Source organism: Falco biarmicus, chromosome 6, assembly GCF_023638135.1.
Source record: "Falco biarmicus isolate bFalBia1 chromosome 6, bFalBia1.pri, whole genome shotgun sequence".
Taxonomy (NCBI): domain Eukaryota; kingdom Metazoa; phylum Chordata; class Aves; order Falconiformes; family Falconidae; genus Falco; species Falco biarmicus.
The window spans coordinates 55,275,881-55,300,778 of NC_079293.1; the positions used below are offsets into that span (position 1 = coordinate 55,275,881).

Here is a 24,898-nt window from a genome sequence, read left to right on the forward strand (position 1 = left end):
AGGAAGTACATTTTTTTTTCAAAACATGTCTTTATTTTCTGCAGCCACAAACCTATTATACATTAACTATTTTGTCTAATGTACTGCATTTGACCCTCCGGACTAGTTGATATTCATTTGCGCTGGGAGGGCGTAAATTACCTAAATTGCTTATCTGTGAGAAGGAGCCCTTGCTAATGGCACCATGTCTATGCCAGACAGAACCGCATGACTGCTCCTCGGCTGGTGGCCATGGCACTTGGGCTTCCCAGGTGGTGAGGATTTGCAGTGTCCTGTTTGAAAAACAGAGCTGTTCACCAGCTCATTGCTGGGAATATCCTCTGTACCACAACAGCCAAACGTTTCTGATTCAGCATGGCAATAAAAGGACAGCTGTTAATCTCTGTATTTCAGTGCTTTGGGCAAGGCTTCCTACAGGATGCTAGGAACCGTGGTGTGGTATATGCTTTGTCATTCCGTGTGCATGCTATGGGTACAGATTCCTAGCCCATAGTAGCAGGGCACATGAGCTACCCAAGCCACAGCATTTTGCAGCCCATTTCTACTTCTGGGAAGTCTGGGACTCTAAAAATAATACTCAAATCATTATTGTTAAATAGAATCGAATTTCTCTCCAGCTCATTAATTCACTTAAGACCTCAACTGTCTTATTATTGTCTTCTTATGTCTCCTCTCTGCTTTTTGGAAATCATTCTCATTTTTGGTAATCAGGCTGGTAATCAAAGCCTCCAGTTCCAGACGCAAGCTCCCACTCACAAAATCCCTAAAGTGTTGATTGCTGGAAACTGGTAGGATCTGCCAGGAAGAGAAACACTCAGCTGCCCTGTTTAAGCAGCCACTGCTGGCTGGTCTTACAAGCCAGCAACATGGATCTTTGCTCTAACTCGGTTCTTATGTTCACATGATTAAAGTGTATATTGAAAAATTCTGGTTTGAAATGGTATGTTTACACATGTAAATTTCAGTTTGATATGTGTAATACCTGTTATGACAGGGGATAGTTTTCCTATTCTCATTTGACTGAAGTGCTATAGGAAAAGAAACAAAAAATGACCAAAAAAAAATGTTATTCTTCTCTAATTTTTTTTTTGCCATAAAAACTGGGCTGATTATTCTTGCATAATTTTATGCATAATGATTTTTGAGCCCATAAAAAGCAACGACGTGACTCGTGGAATGAATTTGTAAATATGTTCACAGGTTTATTTTGGCATTATTTAATTGTGTTTATTCCAGAGGCTCAGAATGAGTTTTAGAAGTGTTCACTGATGGCCTAAGTCTACTTTCATTTCTGTTAATGTAAATGTCCCATCCAGGGTATGTTTTTCGTGTAGACTGTTAGGCAAATTTACCTCAGATGGGTAGCAATGGCATTTTCAGTTTTTAAACACACTCTAAAGTAGTCTGATTAAAAATAGGGCCATTTACACATCATGCTAGGAGCCCACTCTATAAACAAATGCCTAATAAATATCTACTGGTTCAGGCTTGGAATTCTACCTCTGCCCTCTCAATACAGAAATCTGGGTGATGAAAGGCCCTTCTGAAGGTTACTTTGATTTTAAATCAGTTTCTCTAACTTTGGAGTCACCTAGCCCAGGTTTGTTTAGCTTCTGGGTGTACTGCCACTCCGACTTTTTTTTGTGTCCAGTAATGCACCTTGTGGTGCTCACACGTAAGGGCAAACCCCTTCTTGTCATACAGGTAACTTAGGTGACAAAGGCTTCTGCAGCCGCAGTAGAAAGTGGAGGGAATGCAAGTGACGATGTGAGCCCAGGCCCACGTGTGACCTTGCAGGAGCCTCAACCAAGCTGCCAGGCAAAGCCTGGGCCTCGGCTCACTGCGTGCCCTGGTGTGCCACTCATGCAATTAATAAAATCTCTGGAGAGCTGCAAACCCATTGGTAACTTTTCTCTCTCTGGTTTAAGAAATGGTTTCTTTTGAAAGCTTCTTCATTTATTTGTATGGTTTCAAGGGTAAGCATTGGTAGGAGACAAAGATTCTTTAATATCAGGGGAGCATAACTCAGCTGCTGCGTGTTCACATCAGACTGTGCTAGGTCTCTGTTGGGCTCATGTTTATTCTTAAGCTGTTACACATCTAAGTAACACGGATAGTGAAGGGCAAATTACACAAAACAGCTGAACATGAGCATTTCCATGTGGCATAGCCTCCAACCAAGGAGCACTGCAAGATGGCTCCCAGGCAAACCAGGGAAAGGAAAAGACTACATGCAATATGGAGATACTATCTGTGTGTTCGGTGTCCATTTTCTAGGTTTCCATTTGATTTTGGCCACATGCCTCCCACGCCTTTGTGAGTAACCCTCTGGGGCCAGCCGTGGCTACAGCAATCTTTTCTTTGGATTTCTTTAGAGCGAGAAAAGGAGGCAGGGTGAGAAAATGTCAAACATTTTGGTGGAGCCAAGTGCTATCGGATTTCTTTCAAGAGTAATGAATAGCACATGTTAGCTAACACTTTTGTGAAACCTCCGAATTCTTCTTGCAAGGACTAGTTTGAGTCTGGAATATTAATAGTAATGTTAATCTACTCATGCATAAGCTAATGCAGTATTTGGACAGAAATGTCTGCTAGTATGGGGAACAGCTCATATGGCAACTGTGGATGTGACTAGGTCACCGGTGACATTGTGGCCATGGGGGTGAAGTGGGGCAGGAAGGGCCAGCTGAGGCCACGCAGACCATGTGGTGACCCACACCTGGCAGTGCCCCTGCCTGCCCGGGGTCCTGCCCAACACACGCTGAGGCACAGCTGGCCTTCCTCAGCGCCAGTGCTCGCCCCTGCTCCTCCAGGGAGGAACAACATGCATGTCCAGCCAGGAGCTGGCTCTTCTGCCTGCTACAGGCCACCTACAACCATGTCTTAGCTCTTCTTCCCTTTCTGTGACCACCTTCAGCTCACGGCAAAGCCAAGCCAGCTCCTGGAATGAGCCTCCCTCCAGTTGGGAGTTAGCTGCTCACCTATGCTGAAGCTCTGACGTGCTCCCCCTGCACAACTCTCATTCAGGTTGCTAAGAGAGATGTGAGATGCTGTGGCAGAAGGTCAACCATGAAAAATTACAGTGCCGGGAATCCTTGGATTGCACGGTTGGTGCACTGGCATTGGTGGAGGGGGCAGCATGAGGCTGCTCAGCACCGGGGAGGCTCCAGTCCATGGGACTGTGCAGACTGACCCCTCGCCTCTTGTCTGATGCCAGCCTGGCCAGCAGAGAGGTTCTGGGGTGGGGAGCATGCTAATGCTTAGTTTAGTAGTTTGTCAAATCCCACTTTTTAATGTGTGCCATGTAATAAATGATCGCTTTACACTTTTGAGTTGTACATGTCCTGTTTGCAGAGTTTCTTTGTGCCTGGTTAAAGATGCCCAAACACATTTTGAGCTAGGACTTATTTGTGTTCCTCTTCCCAGCCCACGTCTTCCTGTGCTGGTGGGGTAACTTGTTCACCCAGCTTGGTAGAGCACATTGCTCTTCTCCACAAAGAGAGGGCACTCTCCTACATTATCTTTCAGACTCTCTTCATGACCCTGGTGACTTCACTGATTACAGAGAAGATCCTTCTTCCCTTTGATCCCATAGCCTCCAGCCTCTGTTAGTCTATCAGACTCCGTAGTGTAAATTATTAATGTGTATACATTATTAATTTGCATTGACGGTTCAGAAATGCTACACTAGTAAAACCCCAGAAGCTTAACAAGTAATTATGAAGCAGCATCTCCACACTTACCAGAGATAAAAGTGGTCTTCCAATGGTCTGAAGTTACAGGATAGCAACAAGACAAAACAACGCAAATTGATCTGTGGCTTCTCTGTGCTTGTCTTTTGTGTCACTGCTAAATCCAGTGATGTCCAGTAATGTGTTGTCTGCGTTATTTCAAAAGCAATAAACCCTCATATACTAAAAATGCAGAAATGTCTAGTATATAATTAATTAAGCTAATTTCCAGTTTGAGAGACTGGAAAGTTTTGTTGAGAAAACATTGCATAACTTCATTTCCTTCTTTTAAGGTACAGATTAGGTGGGTGTCCTCTATATTTCAGTGCTTTTCCAGTTTCTAGAGAAAATATTACTATGCCTACATGGAAAATTACAGAATACAAACATAACAAAAATGCCAGGTAATTTACAATGAATGTTAGCTTGATGAGCAATGAATCTATTTCTATGTGTCTGCTACATCTACCACTAAAAGCAGTTTCCGTTATGTGTTTCCTTGACTAACACATTTTTTATGGTTTAAGCCTAATAGAGCTATACGTATTAGAGACTTGTCCTGCACTTGAAGTTTTGCTGGGAAGGGTGAAGTTAAGCATATATGGATTTACTAAAAAATTAATCTGCTTTTTCCTTTTCGTACCTTCATTTTTGAAATGTCTTCCTTACCTTTGTAGTATTACTCATTTAGGATGTTGGTTTAGCCATTCTCCACATATTCCCTTTGTTAGCCATCATTCTACAAATGATACATGATAGATACATCTCGTTTGAGAGCATAATGGTAAAGCAGTTTTTAATTTATCTGGCTATCATATTTGCTTGATGATTCTGCCTGGTTTTGCAGTGGATCTTTTTTGGTAATTAACCTAAATAAGTTTGCTGACATTATCCGTACAAAGAATAGATATATTTCCTCTTACCCATGATTTGTATTCTGATTTCCTGTACTTTTCAAACATAAAGTAATGCAGCCAGCAGCTTGATGCTGCAGCCATCACATTCAGGCATTTGCAAGCATTCAGTCATCCATTTGTTTCTGGAGGAGGAAGGTTTGTTTCTGACTCTGCTCCCCTGGCTGGCAGTATGCATAACCTAGAATTTAAGATTACTTGTAGTTAAGCTCTGTAGCTGTCTCTGCACATTTAAGGATTTGACTTCTTAGTCCACTTTGATTTCTAAACACAGAAGTCCAGAGGACCTGCACAACACTGAAACATATTAGTAAAAGGAGTTTCAAATGCATGCTTTGTTTCTTTGCTTCTTCCTGCTCCTCTAGAGATCATCTCCCTGAGCTCTTCTTTGACTTCACTTTGACTTAGCCTCTATCCAGCTATATTTCTTATAGCCCTTCACTTCAGTGCTCTGCCAGAGTGTTATTTCAGAGCCACATGCTTGTTCAGCCTTCCCTCTCAGATGTATTTGGTTGGAAAATGCGACCGAGAAACGGGACATTTGCCTGTCCAGCACAGCTGAGTGACAAACACAGGTGTGCACCATTTGACTGACCAGATGCAGAGAATGCTATTGCTTTGCTTCATTTCATCCTTTACGCTTCTAAACACTTCGACTTACAACATCTTTTTTACACTTGCAGCCATGTTCAAATTTTATTAGTAGCTGCTGGCATTTTTTTTTTTGGCTTTGTTTTTCTATTACATTTTGGTTGTCTGAGTTATGACTGAGTTAAATCATATCAGTGTGTTTTCTTCATCTTCTCTTCTGACCATTTCATGCCTGAAGTTCTCTGTATGTCTGGGGGAGGAAAAAAAGAGAAAAAAAAAAGGATTCTGAAAGTGCAATGCTTTCTCTGACTTTTAATTCAAATTGTAATTTTGCTAAAAGAAATGCCACTGGAATCTCTAGAGCCAATTCTGACCTTGAAACATCTCTGCCTTTCTTATCTGAAAAAAAAAAAATATTTCAAATAAGCTTCTGCTGAAATCCTCATGTGTCATTACTTAATCAACTTCTTTTAACTACCCTAATTCTGCATTTTTGATTGGTTTAATTCTTAATCACCAAGAGCAAAAAGGGGCTTTATTTTCCAGCAACGAGGAGAGTCTCTTACAAGAGACAATTCCACGTCCCAGTTTCTGCTAATGCATTTTGCATCCAAGAGTCACTAAACAAAGCACGTAAACAGCAGTGGGAGCAGAGACCAGAATTCAGCACTCAAACACCAGCCTCTTGCTGCAGAAGTATTTGCTTATCAATGCCAGAGTGCCCTTTTTGCTATGCCAGGAATGACAGGCATATCACTTTTTGTTTTCCTATGTACTGTTCTAATTATTGCTCCACTATAAGTGCATTTTATTTCTCAGCCCAGCCGTCTCTCAGGACTGATTTTCATTCAGTACAAATGTTCTCATTATAAAGATTTAACATGAGGAGAATATAAATGAGAAGATGAATGCATGCTAAGAATTTGCTTATACAGAAACAGTATTGATCAAAGGAACAGCAGACTAAAACACATGTCAGCATTAACATGCTCCTATTTCCAGGGTTCAGAGTTTCCTTTCCCATAAGAATGGTGTGACTCCTTGCCTCTGAAACCAGGCCAGCATAATGATTTTGTTTAACGAAATAAAAAGTGCAAAGCATCTCTGTAGAACATTATGGTAAGGCACTAAGGAGCTCTTTGAAGCAAATGCACCTTCATCAGAGATGGCCCTTTATCACTAAGGAAAAAACTTACGGAAGAATTAAAATTCCAAAAGGTTTTCACAAATTAAATTACTATGTGACCATGACTTACAATTTTCTTAAAGCTAAAATGACACTTACTTTATCCAACTTTATGCAGCTGATCCACTCACGTCTTGGTGCTGGGAGGTTATATCCCTTGGGAACTGCTTTTGTCTGGTGATTTTGCGTTGTCTCCGCTGCCTCAGATCAGGCAGTAGTCACCTCTAGATAAAGACCTCAGGGAACAGTCACGAAGGCCCTCCTCTGACCTCTGGCAGTTTGAATAAGACCAGAGGTGTCTGCAAAGACATCAACATCTTTGGCATCTCAGTGACAACTTCCCCCTCCTCCAAAGGGATGGAAACAGCTGAAAGCCACGGTACTGATTCAGTCCCTCATATTCTCAGGCCCAGACAATACGCCATTAACAGCTGAACAGAGGCAGAGGGCATTCACAGATAAAAGACTACTTTGAAAAAGATTGTGCAAAACAAGTCCCAGGCTAGAAGCAGAGTGAAGCAACCCTGAGGTGTGTGGCTACCAGACTACCTGAGGCAACCAGATTCCCTCCTGGCTTCCATGAGACTGCAGATGGCTCTGCAGGTAGTATTTCATCTGTGGTGAAAAAGTTTCGGTTTACCTTCATTTCATGAGCATATTCTCAGACATAACTGATTTTAAAAAGTAAATGTGTGTTTTTACTAAACTTAACTTACAAGCTCTATTGAATGCAGTGGCTACGCTCTTTTTTTTTTTTTTTTTCCTTTCTTCCCTGCTTGCCGAGTACAGGAACATGTAGGATATATCTCAGGTCTTCTATAAAATCAGAATTCTAACAAGAATGAGTCATGTCTAGACTGACATAAAAGTGAAAAGTATCATTCTTGTCAGCAGAATGAAGCATGGCTGACGGTCTTTGATCCATGACACACTTACATGGCCTTCAGGCTAAAATAGCACACACAGAAGTGTGCACAGTTATAATCAGAAACTTCTATAAATATATAACATAAAGCCTCTTGAATCCTAACTTCAAGATTGTATAACCTTGCCATGAAGTAGTATTTTGCCACTGAAAGCATCACACTTACTTCAGTAGGACCATTAGTAGATACAGGGCATTATCCACTGGGGGTCCCAATATCTGTGTATCTGGATATAGTGTCTGAATTTGACCTTTAAGCTCCAATCCTTTTTAGATTCATATCACCTTCAGTCAACACAGAAACACTACTGGTTTCCTTTCACAATGATCTTGATGCATATTCATCTGCTGCATTACCATTTAGCTATCAGAATGAGCATCCTTATGCCACGTTCACCTATGCTTGGACATATTGGTTTCTACAAGTCTCTTCTCCTCCGTCAGAAAATCAGTGCCTGTTGGTCAGGACTTAACGTGGATTTACCGATCTCTGTGGTCACTCTATCAATTCGTAAACACCTCTGATGTATAGCTCAACAGTGCAGACAATTCATGGCAAGGGCTGCTCAGATATCAAATGTATGGCTTCTGCAACTTCTGTGCTCTATGGCTAGACCAAGCATAGATGTCAGGAAGTTTCTCAGTGGGTCACAGGCAGCCCAGAGACTTCCAGCTAGACTAGTCCTGGAAACTGAGCTACTGTTTTTAAACCTGTCACAGACAACTCTGCAACCAGCAGCGTAGAAACACCTGAGTATGAACAAGCCAGAAGGTAGAACTGAAAACAAAACATTGACAAGCTTGCACCATCTGTTCTGAAAGGCTAATGCTTGCCCTGAATAACTGGTGCATCACTACCACAAGACATTCCCCAAAAGAAGCACTTAATTAAAAAATAGAATTGTCTGAAAATTATTTACGAGTCTGTGGAAGGCAACATATTTATTCTGGTGTTTGCAGTCAGAGCTTCACACCTGTCAATATTAGGTTCAGTCTCCATGTATCTGCATTCTTTGGTGCTCATCTCACAGCTCCATGCAAGAGATTTATGCTTTCATTTGGCAGTCATGGCTCACTACCAGTAGGAGAAAAATACAATTAAAAAAAAAAAAAAAAAAAGAGACCACAAGAAGATGGGTTGTCATAAGAGAATGAATCTGGATGCAGGATCTTTTTTACCCTGTTTTGTTGTGAATAGCAGTGTCTTATCAAAACCAGAAATAAAGTCTACGGTTGGCATTTCAAAAGGATGTGAATGGTTTAGAAACAAAAGCCCTCTTCACCTTCATGGGTCAAAACATCTAAAAAATCAAAGATGGATTTTAGTTGCTTAAACATAGGTATCCAGTGTCTTTTTAGAGGCTCTAGACTATCCTCTAGCCCACAGTTCCTGATCCAGAAGAGCACATGCCTCCTCCCGGGTTTGTGTCATATTTGCCAGACCCACTCTAGGCCATCTCCAATGATAGTAGCAGCCTATGTTCAGGCCATTAAGCCTCTTAAACTTTTTCAGAGCTGTTATTCTTGATGACATCCATAAGAACTATGACTGAACAGAGTCTCTAATAACCAAGTTGCCTATCAAAGTCTCTGAACATAAATTCTGTGATTAATTTCTACAGTTTTATTCAAAACTTGAGAACAATGACTGTTACAAGTTGAATGACATAAAAAAGCCGTATCATAGTAATGACTTCTTATAGAGGAAAGGCAGATGACAACCTGAGATTCAGATAGAATATGATTAATTGTTTTCCTGTTTTCATAAGCTGATTGTCTGGTTTTGTGTTGTCATCTGCAAGTTGGATTTTAATTGATGCAAAATGAATAGCTGTCTCTGAATGAAGTAGTATTCAGTAACGTTCGATATGACACACTCAATTTTTGATGTTGAAGAGTGGACCTCTAGGAGGTTGTACCAGTACTTCCTCCTAAAGCTACACTCCCCAGAATATAAATTAATCCCTAGAGTTTCAAAGTTTTGCCATTTAAAATATTAATGTCTCGGGACTTGCTTATCTGTGTGAATTTCTTCACATGATTTCAGCAGCCAAGCTCTAGGTCAGTATCTTGGCACAACACCTGTAGTCAACGGCATGATTCCTACAAGCACAGTTTCTGTCAATCCTGTTACTTGCAAGTACTTCATTTGGAGACAGGTGAATACATACACAGAGTGGAAAGGAAAAAATACTTTATTGTGAACAAGGCATGTATGAGACGCATTTCAGAACACAGCATCATGTATCAAATGAGAAGGGGAAAAAAAAAAAAAAAGCTCTGACGCATGAGTTAAGTTACCAGTGCTTGAGACCAATGAAGAATATGCACACAGCTGTTCTAACAGCACAATTCTGATACCAATCACAACAGATATTCTATAGCTTTTATGATCAGAGGCAATTTTAAACAGTTTATTAAAAATGCAAATACTGGACCTACTCCTGCATTGCTGTACATCCAAAGCTTCAGTGAATCCTGCAGATGTGTGGAGGCAACAACGAGAGCAAACTGACACCCCACCTCAGGCAGGAGAAGGTAGAGATGGAGAAAACAACAAAAACAAAAAGACAAACCCACTGTTCTACAAAAGTAAAAAAGCAAATATTATCCCAAATATCATTATTTTAATGAGAAAACTTAATTGCAGCATCCTGACTCCATTAAAGCCATTAAGAGTCTGCCATTGAGATCAGTGGAGCCTGAATTTTATTCTGAAATTTAAAACATTCTTGCATTAGTGTAAACATCAGCAGAAACAACATGTCAGCATCTATACAAGTATTCAAGTGCTGTTAAAAAAAAAAACAAAAAACAAGAGTGCTAACCAAAAAATGCCAGTACATATCCAAAAGGCAGATAATTAAAAGTTTTCTTTCAAATACACATTTTAAAGTACTTAAAAACATCCATTTTTAAATATTTGTACAGCATTGCTAGGGAAGGGATCTTTGAGAAAAATCTGAATTATCTGCAATGCTAAAGGAAGGGCACAGTGTTTGCTCAGGTTTACTTAAAACCAGTATTTTTCCACTTTGGAGTTATGACATATACCTGCACATCCAAGCATGTTTCAAAGCAGTGCTGAGGAGTGGCTGTACTTCATCATGATGAAATATAATCCTTCTGTGCAAGTATTTCAGCATGATTGCTCATGAGCCATTTATACCCATCCATATTTTCAGTAAAAAAGAAAGGAAAATTTCTTTAAGAAATATTTTTTGTCTTTACACGACCTGATGAGATTTTACATCATGGCAATTTACAACCATGCATTTGGAGATCCAGAGTCAATACCACTTTTCTATTCTCTGTTAAGAGTTGTGCCTGTCTTCAAACAGTTCTTTTCTAATTTTCATGCGGATCTCAGAACTGGATAACAGCTCCTTTATCTGATTCAGTCCGGATAACAGGGCCTGTGTTTCTCTGTGCAAAGCTTCCTTTACTAAGTCTGCTTCATGGCTCTTTCCTACAGGAAAAAAAGACAATATAATACATTTTATAACAACTAACGTCACTTAGAATCATTAATGTATGAGGATAAAGAGATCGTATGTGGTCTGGACAGTATTAAGTGCTCAGCCTTTTGTGCATATTTGTTTTTTATAAAAAGGTACTTTGTAAAAAAAATAAAAGTTACATCAACAAATGCTACCAAAAAGTAAAGAACAGCACAGCGTCACATTTAGGAGAAACTCCTGTCATATTACATACTGTGTAATAGTATCTGTGATGAATATCTGTAGTGGTAATTTTTAGCTTGGGATTGACTGCTGTTGACTAGGAAACAGCACGTGCTCTCACATGCAGTAAGCAGCCCTGTGGCAGTGCCGAACCCTCGGGTGAAAAGCATCACTTCCACTTATGGCAAGGCCTCTTCCATGGCCATCCACGACAATCCAAAATGCAAACACAAAGGGTTCAGCTTCTCTTCAAAAGCAAGGAAGGGACTCTTGGTATCAAGAGCAAGTGAAGACTGGAGCCACCTGCTTCACCATTCTTGTCTTTTTTCCACAGTCCGTCCCTCCCAGCACTCAATGGATTTTCAGCAGTGCAAGCACTTATTAAACCAGTAGAGAGTGTCCTTCGATTCAGAACAAACTTTTGATATGAGACTCACAAAGCAGAGTGCCTGTCACTCAGCACCACTTAGTAAATTTCAGCGGGGAGCTGGGACAGGTTTTTGTGGTTATTCTTGGTGGGATATCTGCTCCCAGGCTTTCTGCACAGTGCTCACTTGCTGTTATCATCATCACTCTCATTCTTACTGCTGCTTGCTGCTTCTTCAGTTTTCACAGGGCTTCCATCAGTCTGTCTGGTTTTGTTTTGCGTTTCTTCTAAATATTGCTGTACAGCCTTCAGCACTGCATTCTCCACCAGCCTTTTGCTGAGGCTCACCAGCTCTGCATCGTCTGGCTCTGCTGCATGTTTTTCACCTATGCGTCACAACAGACAAGAGAAGGAATTCATTGCCACGGAAAGATAGCAGCTGTAATTGTATCAGGAGCCTCTGTCTGAGCTGGATTTTAAGGTCGTAGCTACCTCTTCCTGACTGTAAAAAGTAATTTCCCCCTCCTCAAGCTCTGAATCAAAAGTTTCATGAAGATGTATACAGTGTATCAGATCAAAAATATTTCACTGCATATCTTAATTGTAACACTCCAGTAAAAGCCACTGGCTAACACTATGAGCATCCACTCAGTTTGGAAGAGTAAACATGCAAATTTAATTTCTTCTGCCCAACAATCACCTGTGCCATCTACGTGAAGATGAAAAACATAGTACACAATGAATTTACACTTTAGCAACATTCTTAAGTTTAGCTGCACCTGTTTTGTGATTTTGCTTAATAAATCTAAAACTCTATCTGTTTCCTCATTGCTTGTAATTCAGGAGTTTATAGTGGGGGAAATGACTTAAACACTCTAAGCACAGGTTAGAATTTTTTTTCCCTAAACAAAGCGTAGAACTTGGAAAACCATATATTCCCCCTCCCTGCCTCTCTTCTGTCTTCTAACTTAAAGCTCTGCCATTGAAGGAATGCAGACTTACTCTTACACTGTTCCAGCGGCCTTTTCTTAGATATTTACTGATAAAAGTAAGAAGCTGGCATTCCCTTGCTTTGTTGTATATGTTTATTCATGTGGACTCTTAACAAAATAACTGTTTACATAGTGAGGACTTGCATACACCATTACATGTATTCTGAAATGGTACTTTTCCATCAAACTTTTTCCTTATAATAAACTATATAGCCTACTACAGCATGTTCCCTTTATAAAGAATGTAATCCAGGAAAAGCAGATTTTATTTCCTGATTTCCACTGGCCATGTAATTTGCCACTTCACAATTTCTTGCACTAGGTAACTAACTGTTTCCATCTGTCTGTATTTAAAGGTCATATTTTTAATGTCCTCTTCTGGAGTTAGCATTCTGCAACCAATTCTAAGAAGCTGTTTAGTCACACACATCTGGTAAAAGAGATACTACTGTATGCTCTTAGCACAAAGCTTTGTACTGTTCAGTTATCTAAATTTGTTCTTTTTCATATATGTAAATGTATTCAAGTTTGCCAGCACATATAGATTATAGTTATAAAAGACTTTTATTAATCTCCCTGGTGGATTGCACAACACAGGAGTGATTTCACTGATAAAACGTAATTCATATGGGGATTCAAGGGGGAGAGGGAGAGGTAAACAAAACTCTCAGTTTTCAACGGCAGCACCTTTATTAGCTTTTAATATCAGCATCCCACTCTAGAACAGCAAGACAGACCAAACTTCCAGTTCTGGGCCTCCACAGCACTGTTATTGTGGGAAGGAAGAACCGTGTTCTCCAGCTAAAGAGCCATCAGACTAGACCTTGGTAATGCATTTCATTATATTTTGAAAAAAGTTTGGAAAAATACTCTAAAAAATATTTTTACAAGGCAGCTACGGGAATAAGTTTGCTTGAAACTTAAAAAAACCCAAAGAAAAAACCAAACCATTAAAAACAGGTTTAGCATTTCCAAGAAGAAACATTTCAGGTTAATATATGAGTCTGAGGGAGGCACAGGGACTGTTCCCCAAACTCAGACAGCTACACACTCTACGTTCTCTGGCCCACTGTTTACCACATTCCTTCACTATCCGTTAATCCTGGGTTCAAGTCTCTCCTAGGTTATATATGAGCAGCAACTCCTCCCAGCTTTTATGAATTGAGCCCACATACTCCTTTCAATGCAGCCCTCTGACATTGTTATTCACACAGCTCTAACAATCCGTTCACGCAACTCTGAACAAAACCAATGGGAAATACAGCACTCAGCCACTCTGACACTTGACCCTATAGTACCTAATAAGCAGAATATGACTCATCAGTCACAGAGGTCTCCAGATACCACAAAACAGTAGTGATTTTATGTATTCAGAATGTAATTTTCCTTGTAGCACATTATGTATTATTCTTAGAGTCTAAAAAAAAGGACAGAGCTCTTTGCTCCTAAGCATTTCCACAAAACAGTTCTCAGTTATATATATGTATAAAATCTGTATCTCTGTTATCGTATTTAAAGCTTCAAAGTAAAGAGTAAAGCTCACTGTGTAAGTAATTTCTCAAGCATAAAACCAATCAGGCTACCTAAAATGAGCTTTTTAAAGTATAGTTTATATAGCTACAGAAGAATGGTTTGGGAATGTTTGGGTTTTTTTGTTTGTTTCTTCACTTATTTTTAATATTTTGAGATATTGTAGGCTCACCAACAGTCTGGAGTTGAGTCTATAGCACCTCCTATGTGAACTCCGCATTCCCACTGGAAAGACATACACAGGATCTGACCTGTGAATGCAAATGTGTGCGCACCCCTGTATGAAGAATGCCCTTGGATTCATCCATCCGGCCACCTTGGTGGTGGACTGGCACATGGAGCTATATGATTCACTCATGCTCGATTTATATTCTCAGACTCCCTAAATAGAACTTGTGCAAGTGTCTGTGCAACGCGGAGGTTTGCAGGCAAGGTAGTTGTATACTATTGTATCATTCCTATTCATGACTGTTGACAAAAATAGGTCATGTAATAACAACAGGTATTTATCACCTATATTTACTTGAATATTTAACACACATATATCCTGTTTATGTCTCTCTCCATGATGCATAAGCTGCTGTCTGCTTCTTAAATATGTACAATTCCTATGCAGCAGACAAAGTTTCACTGTGTAGACTGTCTTATGTTATTGGGGTTATCAGAGTATCAGTAAGAAGTCATTGTAGATATGAATGTTTTAGATTTAAAAGAGAGGTGTTAAAAAAAAATAATCAGAATTGCTTTGTTTGTAAACTCTGCTTTGAAAAGGGAAAAGATGTACCACATGTGCTGTATTTGAATCTATGCTGTGCCTCTCAGTATGGACTGTGCAACTACTTTTTTTCTGTGCCTGTGAATAAATACCTTCCACTGCTTTCTCCTGCATGTGGCTCAGAATAAAAAAGAAAAAAAACCTTTGATTTTGTTTATCCCAGAATTCTCTTCTACGATTTTCAAAAGATGAAAACAAATTCACAGTCTGTGTGTGTATCTCAATGCATCCATACTAAGCAGTGCTTTTTATTACTGACACCGAAGCCTATCATTGTCCTGAAATGACCACCATTTTTTCACAAAAGGTAACTAGCAACTGCACAGAATTATTCAAAAGGGGCTTTATGATCCTACAGTGTGCTGCTAGCAGTTATGGACATGAGCCAGATGCTTGCAACCAAATCCAAGTTTGGATGCAAATCCACTGCTGTATCTCTCTACTGGACTAGGTCTGCTCTCCGAGCCTACAACCCCTTACACTTCACAAGACTGATTCTGGATTTTGAAATACTGCACTGGAAAAAATGAAATTTTGTGGTGCTGGTACAGCATTTTGTAGGTACAGGTACAGCCTGTTTTGGAGTCTACGTGGATATCTCAAATTCAGAGAGATCCCACTCCTGTTTATGCTACTAGTCCATTTTTTGAGAGACTTAATTGAAGGAACCAACAGTGGATCCCTATTACAGGAAAAGCCAATTTTACAACATTTTACCAGCTACACTCCAAGACAATGTTCTGCAATCCTTGCCTCATGGCCTCAACACACTGCTGGTTTTTGTTTTGTTTCAGGTTGGGGTTTTTTCCCCACTTTCAACAACCTTTCACCACAACAAAGTAATGCCAACCTGCGGCAAATTACAAAGGAGATCCCTGATATTTTGAATAGGTGACTAAGACCAGCTGGGAAGTCCATACTCTGGCAGTAGAGGTTACAGTCTGCACCCTGGGGAGGGCTGTGATAACAGACATGCCTGTCTACCTTTTGCTTCATCAGTTTTCTAATACTATTTCTAAAAACTCTAGAAACAAAACAACCATGAGGGACTCGGGCAATCTTTCAAAAACTAAATTTAAGAAATCACTTCTGAAGGCTGGAAAACTTCATTTTTCTGCTTACACTGTGCCTCTTACTAACACCAATACAGTGGGCCAAGTTGCTGTTGCATACAGGCAAAACTTTCACAAGACTCCCTTACTGTGGTGACTTCTCAGTGGCTCCAACTCATAATAATCCCTCACCATAAAATAACTCATTATTAATCCCTCCGTACAGAGGCAAAAACTTTGCTGGTGTGCAGTATAGTGGGACTAGAAGGAAGGAGACAACTACCCTAACTATTGATGGACCCAAAAACCTTCAGCAGATAACTAACAATCACTTCTGCATACGATGGGATTGGAGAAAACAAAGGCCAGCCAATAGAACAAATTCCAGATAGATTGTAGTATGTGAATTCACACAGTTTGTGATGCCAGTCATTATGCCTTTATCGTGGTTCACTATGTCTATACTAGCAGAAAAAGACCTAAGAGTGAAGACAGCATTTATACTCACAACACTTGGGCAGATGTAGCAGACTACCGCCATGCTGCCATGCCCAGCTACAGCCTGCGGAAACATCCAGTTTTTGCTACACTAGACTTTCGCATCTATGGAATCTGATTCAAAATTAAATTATATCTCATTGACTTCCATGGGAATCAAATGAGTTTCCCACACCTACATACTGAACTGCAATGTCCCATGCATTAGACCAACGTGTTGAACATTTCCTTCACTGAGGACTTCACAGATAAATGTGAAGGCCATATATATTAACAGAATTATAGCATTAGAGAAATACCATCCCCCTTCACCCTGCAAAGACAGTAAGTCCACAGTCCATAATAAATTGAATAACAAGCTATAACCAGGCACCAGACCATATGCTTCCCACCCCTGCAACAGACTGTGAATGAGCCAGCCCATTCAAGGTCATGGTTTTGAAGTAATGAACACAAACACGAGCATGTGCCCATATCTAATCAACACAATAAGCATAGACAGGAAAGTTGACAACTCTGAATGTTTCCTCATTAATTAGGAAAGGCTTCCACAGAACATCTCTTCAGTTGGAGTGGTCACTTAAGAAATTGGCACAAATAGCACTGAGAGGAAGGCTGAAATTACAATCTCATTATGACATGGTGAAATTTGTGTTGCTGGATGTTCCCACCTGATGTTAAGAAGCGTGTGTAGTTTGGGTCTCCTCTGGGAAATCTAACAAACTTCTTTAGTTTTACGTATGTTGTTCTGTAAATATAGGATTGTGTAAGAAGGCAATATCAATCTGTCCTTTATACTGAATGCATGGGTTTCTAGTTTGCTGGGGGAGTTTTATTTGATTTGGCCCATCATGGAATAAACCCAACAAAACTAGGATTTTCTCATAAAAAGGAAATTGAGGGTGTTGCAGCTATTCAGGAAAAATGGTGCTCTTGCCAGTTTCAGTGATGACAGCAGGATGACAGGCTCGGTGAACATGGGAAAAGATTGTTTTGTTTCAGAAAAAACTGTTTGAAGCTCAGTGATCTAGAATTTCTGACCACCTCTAACTGTAAGTGGAGAAACAGGAGGTGCTCTGCTAAACCTACAGCTTCCTTCTGTGAGCACTGAAGGGTGAGATGCCAGAGCCGCAAGCCTTCAAAACAAACAAACATAAGGAAACCAAGACTCTACTCCTGACATTCTGGGAGTTCTGTTACATATCTCGGGTTTTGTTTTCCTGTTAAGAGAGATACGCTGACAGAGAAATTTCCTGACTCCCTCAAGGTATTTTAATTCTTATAAATGAATTAAGTTTAAGCAGTCCAGTGGAACAGGAAAGAAAGATAACGTAATGGCTGCAGAAAAGAAGATGGTTTAAAAAGCTGTGGATTTTACTCAGTTTTCTCACTGATACTCAGGTAAAGAAAACAGACCAAGTTACAAAAGTGATTTTACATAACCACAGGAACATCCACTGTGCATGCTGATCATAGGAGAACAAAAACATCCAGGCAGATTGTGATAGCAAACTTCCAAGCAGAATTATTCACCCCTCTTCACCACCCACAGCTCTGCCTGCTGCTAGCAGCTCAAGGGAAACAGTGAAAAGGAGATGTCTGGGCTGTCAGGGCTAGCAGGAGAGAGCAGAACAGTTCCCTCTCCCTCCAGGACTTAGCCAAGGTGGACCTTCTCACTGTTTTCAAAGCCTGAGAGACAAGGCTTCCCAGGGAAAAGCTGAATTCTGGAAGAGGACAGACTCTGCTGTGCCTCATCTTCAATGGCCCTCCAGAAATAATACTGGGGATGTAAAGCATTATGGGGACAGCAGGGGTTGCTTCCCCATCAGCCTTGGTCACCAGTGACCACAGACAGCTGGATGGTCTTGAAGGCAGAAGAAGCACCCCACTAAGGTCACTAAACTGAGGGAGGTGCAGGTCCAAGAAATGCAGCAGCTAATCAAAACAGGACACACACAGATTTTAATTGCCGGAGTCCAAACATGTTGCCAAATCCTCAAGTCCCTACTTATGGACCAGTCAACTGCAAAAACTGTTCACTCACAAGCGTGATGAGGGATGTCTTTTAATATATATTGACCTCTCATTATTATTTCCTATCCTTCTCACATTCTCTGTGAAATTCAATTTAATTTCATTAGGATTTATCTACTTCTATACAGCTTCCAATGGGACACTATTTTGGCTGAGACTTCTTCATGCTACTGTCAAATAGACTTAAAAAAGCAACCTTTTTTTTAAGACAGGTGTTAAACAAGTGTTAATAAGTGAATCTTAACAAGCTGATCCTGTGTTGTTGCTCCTCCTGAGCTCAGAAAAAGACTCCATATGAACTCATGCTGTCAGATTGTCTTCTCTGAGGAAAAAGTCATACTGTGTGAGAGACTGTTTTGAATATATTTGTAAATTATGGAGAGAAAAGTCAACTTTTAATCAACATTTCTTTTAATTATTTCAATTGCAGTAACATGAGTTGTGAAACACAGCTGCATGCTGCTTGAACTGCAAAAGGAAGATAAAATCTTGTCCAAAGAATATTAAGATATAACTGCAATTCCAGAGCATGTCCAACAGTGTCCATAAAATACTGTAATAAGGTGCAATTTTTATGGAAAACTGTCATTTGCAAAGTGTTTATAACAGCTCTGTAATCCTTCTTAATTAGACCCTAAATCTAATGGAATAAGGTTAGAGTTGCCTCTTTTGGTAGGAGCATCTTACATCAGTTTGAACTGGTAGTGCAACTACATCCTAAGATGTCAAACTGGATGGGTGTAATCCTTTTCTCCAGGTTCTTGCATGAAGGAACTGAACCCACTTCATCAGTTTCTTGGGCAAAACACGAAGTTATGCATTTTTGAGCATGAGTAGTATTGTTGCCATCTTTCATTTCATGGATCAAGCCTACAGAATCTGACCAGATTTGTTAGTAGCTTTAGAAAAACTAATATAACACCTGTAAGTCAACTGGAATGTCACATAAAAAAAATAAAATCATTAAGTACTTTTCATGGCATTTCCTATCTTAATCCCCTTTATCTACCATATATTTTGTCTTAAGTAACATATTTAGCTTTATTCTTTCTTCCCTCCCTTTGTTTGTCATATAACCTCCACCTTAAATATTATTTCTTTAAGGTTGGAGTTTGATATAAGTTTTCATTCTGATTTTGTGAGACAGAGCTGTATAAATGTTCATTGCTCTACCACATATAGGTTTACGAAAGGTCTGTAAATATGAAATTTACTTTTGACACTTGGAAAGATTAGTTCATAAAAGTTTAGACCTCTCTTTAAATGCTTGCTCTGGGCCCATAAAACTACTGCTCAGGACCCTCTTTAAGACAAACTTTTCCTCAACTTCAATTTATCTCTAAAAGCCCAAATATACTCACTTGCAAGAGCAGCGGATCTTGATGTCCAAAGAACAATATTCAGGCAAGATAAGCAGCAAATTCAGATATGTGTTTGATCATAAAGAATTGCTCTGCGTCATGGGGTTTTTTTGGTCACTTCAGCCACATGAGATCAGAAATTATATGAAGTCACAGTTAAACAGTTAAGAATGCTGAAGGTATGAGTACAGTTCACTTAATCTAATTCACAGGAACTTAAAAATTGCTGCTAGAGTACAGCATAAAGAGAGATCACTAAATGAAATCTGTGGATGAAAAAGAATTGAAACATTACCATGTCATAAAACTAAACTTAATGCAGTCAATCCTTCACATAAAATAAGCAGACTTTATAATCAAGGACAAGAAAAAATGAAAGAAAATTAGACAGCAACATTAATTTTTTTTCATCTTACTTTCATTAGGAGGAATAGCACATATATCTTAGAGTTGATGAACAAGCACCCAGTAAACAAAATTAATGTTATTCTTGAGTCTGCTTCATTAGAATCAGGGCTCAATTATTCTTTGTTTATTTGTTTAAACCAGTGGGGCCTTATTTCCACATTCTTCCTATGCTAAATATCATATAGTTCTAAAAGCATTTTCTTTGTGGAACAACACAAAACTCCCTAAGAATATAACCAACATTTCCCTACCTAATAGCAACACTTCTTTCATGAGAGAAATTCCCTACAGCTCCTACACCGAACTCTAGCAAAAGAATAACTTCCTCTCTGTATTCCCCCACATTTCTACTTCCTCAAACTCAGTGACTCAAAGCCTATTCTAGCAGCACCTCAATTAAATCAATCCAGAAAAATTTGTCTGCTATGCCAGAAACCGAACTAATTCTCACAACTTTTACCAACTTACACTCTGTAACGTAACGGATTGCTCAATACCGTGCCTTAACAAAAAGACTGTTCCTCTCAATAGCAAATTATATCATTCATGATTTTGAGATTTCCAGAAATGGGTAAACACAAACAAGAGTTGCACGGCACAGCACAATGTGGTTTTAACTCCAAGAATGCAGGTACAGCTGTAGATCAGAGGGTTATGTGCTGTTACCATGCAGGACACCAGAAGCAATAACCTAGAGCATTTGAGAATTAGCCTGTCCTCACAACCTAGGTGCGGAACCACGTCGATCCGGGTATCCCACTGCTGATACTTGGACACAGCTTACCATATACCGTGTTTTTATCCAAAGTGTAATCCTGTAATCTCTTCATATTTCATGCCTTCTATAGAGATTATGGCTAAAAAAGGACCACGGGAATGAAATTAACCTTTCAAAGCAAAATTACGCACTGCTTTGGAACAGTTACTATTATTCACTTGCGCTGAAGCAGGCATTAAAGGCAACGCCTCCATGATCTGGGCTGGGCTACACCAATCCCTCTGTCTTTATTACACCTGGCTCTCCTTCCAAATTATAACAGAACATATACACAATCTGTGAATAGGGCACACAGGTGGGGTCAACTGGAAGTAACATTTATTGCATTAAATCAGAGGATCAACAGTGTTTCAAAACATGCAAACACTATACCAACTTCATTTTAGAAAGAGAATGGTAATCCCAGACTTTAGGAGGGCGTTCAATCACTAGAACCCACCCTAGTCACAGGTTATATTTTGTGGAACTACAAGAACAAGCTTCTCATTTTGTGCTGGAATGTCCTCTCACATTCTGTAACGATGTGTATGTGAAAAGTAAACAGGGAGCTGAGAGATGAGAGGAATGAAAACCTTTTTTATAGCATCAGGCTATACTGGATGGTAATGGACTTTTAAGACAGAAAAAGATGTTACTCATTTGCTGATTTGCCTCAGCCACAGTAAGTGCTGCAGAAAACATGACTGATACTTAATATGTTTTTGTTCAGTCCTCATGCTTTGTACTAAAGTAGAAAATTGAATAAAATGTCATTTAAAAAATTACTGCTGTGATGTGAAACAGAATGAGTAACATGAAAATAGGGCATGGTATGAGACGTTTCTCCTTTTAGCAAACGGATACAAGTTCTCTCATGACAGCAAATGAATTATCCATGCCTGAAGAATTTAACTTACAGGAATCTCAGCAAGTGCCCAGATGAAGTTCACCTGAGACTGGCAGATATTCAAAGAGATTAAGTCATCAGCAGAAAAGATAAAGTTAATGGTGGATTTTGAAATTTTGGGGATTGGGAACCAGAGGAGATAGCTAATGAGTGAATTGTCTCTGTACCAATTTAGGACAGCAATTCCTAAGGTTCAGAAGAGTTACAGGCAGGATCAAGAGCCTGACAAAAGTTCAGCTGCGTGTGCTAACATCAGAATTACAAGTTTAAAAGCACCAACTATTGTAAAAGTTTGGCAGTGCCAGATCTATCACTGGTACAGTATATTTTTTAGCTACTTCAGGCCCAAGGACTTAGTCTTAAGTCAAATGTTTATCAGTTGAAGGTATCTAAATTTTAAACCGTATTTGCGGCATCCAGTTCATTTTCCATTTTTTAAGGCAGGATAATGTCCTAGTACTTTCTCCATTGTAACTTCCATAGCATCATATACAGCCTTATACCCCAAATTCTTCTAAATCCCAGTCTCCTCTGTCAAATCTACACTTCAAGCTTGTGGAAACAGCATCACTCAAATTTCAGGAATGGCCCTGATTATTAGGTAAAAAACATTATTAAAACAGCAATAATCAGCTGCTGAACAAGGTGTCAGTATGCCTTACTATCTCATTTTCCACTTTGCCTATAACAATTCCACAAATAGTAACAGACCAGTGTCATCTAAAGGACAACCCCCCACTTGACCAAGGACCTTTGTTTGCGTTGCTTGCTTTGTTTGCCTTGCTTGCTTTGTTTGTCTGCATTAATCTGAAAATCTTGGTCACAGTATTGCAAAACAGAGACTCTCTGCAGTCCAGCATCTGTCACCAACAGGAAGCTCTCCCTGAAATTTATACAAAATGATCTCATACTTATTTTGCATGATGCAATAGAAGAAATCCCATGCTATCTTAACAGTTGCTTAATCACGTTAACCAGTTCCTCTTCCTGCCTTCTGGCTTTGTAGCTTTTTTTCCCAAAAAAATAACTAGTTCCTACTCTCAGAGCACATAGGCTGCCCCTAAGATGTAGCTCTACAGGCATTTTCTCAAAGTGCAGCCTGGGCTCCTATTGTCATTTGTAGCGTTTTCTTTTGAAAATGTAACCCTTACTCCAAACTTCCTCCTCTGCTCCATGGTTGTGCCTCTTAAGCTTCTAGGACAAAAGTCAGACTGTCAGATCCAGTGCAGATCTAGCTAGCACTGCATGCACACCATTTGTGCTAAAAGGTTGTAGGTCTGGTGGCACACAGTCTTGCTGGAGAAGAAAAAAGAAAAAAACAAACCCTAACCCTATTTCTTTCCCAGAGGTGAACCTTTTCCATAGATGAAACCTGTTCCCCCCACCTCTCTTCAGAAAGGACTCAGTACAGCCTCCTGGTCATTCCAGGTCAGTATGGAACTGTCATATTTGAAAGTCTGATTATTTGTCCAGATTTTGATTTCTAGAAACCTTTAATGAAACAAAATAAAATAACCTATTTTCTCTCTCTTAATTACATGATGTCTTTGAGACAGGCTGTGCAGACTGATTTTATAATTTTAATTTTAGTATTTTAATGGTTTCTGGAATAAACGTTAAAACATGCCTGCCTGCTTCCAGGAATACCACTCTCCATTAGAAAACAAAGCACTCACTTAGCTAGCACTAAGCATCACAAATAAGACAGCCTAAGAGGGAAAAAAAAAAAAAGCACATTTAACACACCAGGTTAGGAAGAAGTAGACAACTACCACATTTTGGTTGTATAGCACTTTTCCACTCCCAACTGTGGCTGTTCTATTTCTGTAATAGATGTTTTTTCCATATGTTAGTTTCTACATTGTGAATGGCTCTGCTCTAAGCTCACAGTGATTAGGTTACAGTAGGACTTGTCATACAGCAATACAATAGGTCAAAGCAAATTAGTATCTAAATTGGGGTAGCTCTTCACACACAGTAACAGAGAACGGTATTTCATCTTTAGCATGTCACAGTTCTTACTTGGCTGTAACACCAACTTGCTCAAGCATCACTTTTGAATAGAGAAGGAGAATTCAACTTAAGTTCTGTCTCGACATTTGATAAAATACCTGTCCTCACAGTAACAAGAAAAGCACCTCCAAAAGCCAGTGTTCCATTCAGAGGTACCTGGCTATGCTTACACAGATGAGTTCTACAATGCCAGTACTTGTTCTTTGGGTACGAGGCCAATTAGTACAGAGAAGCTCAGGTCCATCCTGTCCAGCTCTGACAGCCTTGGAAACGACACAGCTGCATCTAAATGCCTGCCAGGAATGGACTTGGGTTGGTGCTAATTCATAGCCAGCACCCAGGAGTTGCTGCAGAAGGCGTCCTTTTCCCAGGGCCTGAGCTGTGCCAGGGTCACGGCACAGACAAGGCAGGCCCAGTGTGCAGGTGCATCCCCAGACACCCCATCACACAGCGCACAGGAGTCCAAGGCATGCAGAGCGGTCTGCAGAGCCAGGGTGTGTCTGTAGGCAGCAAAGCTGAGAAGTACATTGAGCCAAATTCTGCATTCATGGAACAGTTACTTCTGTGGATTTCTATTGGCAGAGGTTTTGACTTGTAACTCCAAAGCAGCCCAGCACAAATGAAAACAGAAACAAACTAAGAACAGTTTCAGAGAGTAATGCAGTAGTAGCTAGAGTAACAAGTGTGCCAGAAGACAGGATTTGGCTTGTGACTCCAGTAAAGCTGAGGGAACAACACAATTTCCATTTCCTCTTCCACTACAAGGAAATCCTCCTGCTGTAGTCCTGACTTAATCTCCAGAAGTAAAGAAAAGGAAAGACAAAATTCATAACTCGAAGTATTTTGACTGTCCGATGCTTTTTTACTTTTCAGGGCAGGCCTTAACAGCACTTGCTGCCCCTGCTACTGCTTGGCGAGTTAACAAGTGACGCAATTTGTATACTGAGTTGAGAGGCACTGGTCAGTAAATTGAGAAAGGCGTAAATAATAATGCATACGAGCAACTGTACAAAGGGGATTTCCATTATACAGAATAAGGTATTTGGATGTTGCTCACTGGAAATATAGGGCAGCTTTTAATATTACCTGATAGCAATAGCCTGTAGTTTACCCTTTGGAAATCAATAAAAAAAATGTTTCAGACTTTGCCCTATTCAGTAGTATGCCAGGGTAA

The 24,898-nt window shown here is 39.8% G+C and overlaps 1 protein-coding gene across 2 annotated transcripts in view; it reads right to left on the reverse strand.

The window, feature by feature from the left end:
- Positions 1-9,524: 9,524 nt before the first annotated feature.
- The window catches only part of AKAP7 (A-kinase anchoring protein 7), an 88,301-nt gene continuing 72,927 nt past the window's right edge, over positions 9,525-24,898 (reverse strand). The window contains exons 8-9 of one of the 2 annotated variants that reach the window (XM_056343853.1): positions 11,152-11,783; positions 10,705-10,816 (exon numbers count right to left, since the gene is read on the reverse strand). In XM_056343853.1, the coding sequence (XP_056199828.1) occupies positions 11,581-11,783 (203 nt within the window). In that variant the 3' untranslated portion in view covers positions 10,705-10,816; positions 11,152-11,580. Of the gene's footprint in view, positions 10,817-11,151; positions 11,784-24,898 lie in introns of both variants that reach the window. The other variant, XM_056343852.1, reaches the window with a different exon arrangement.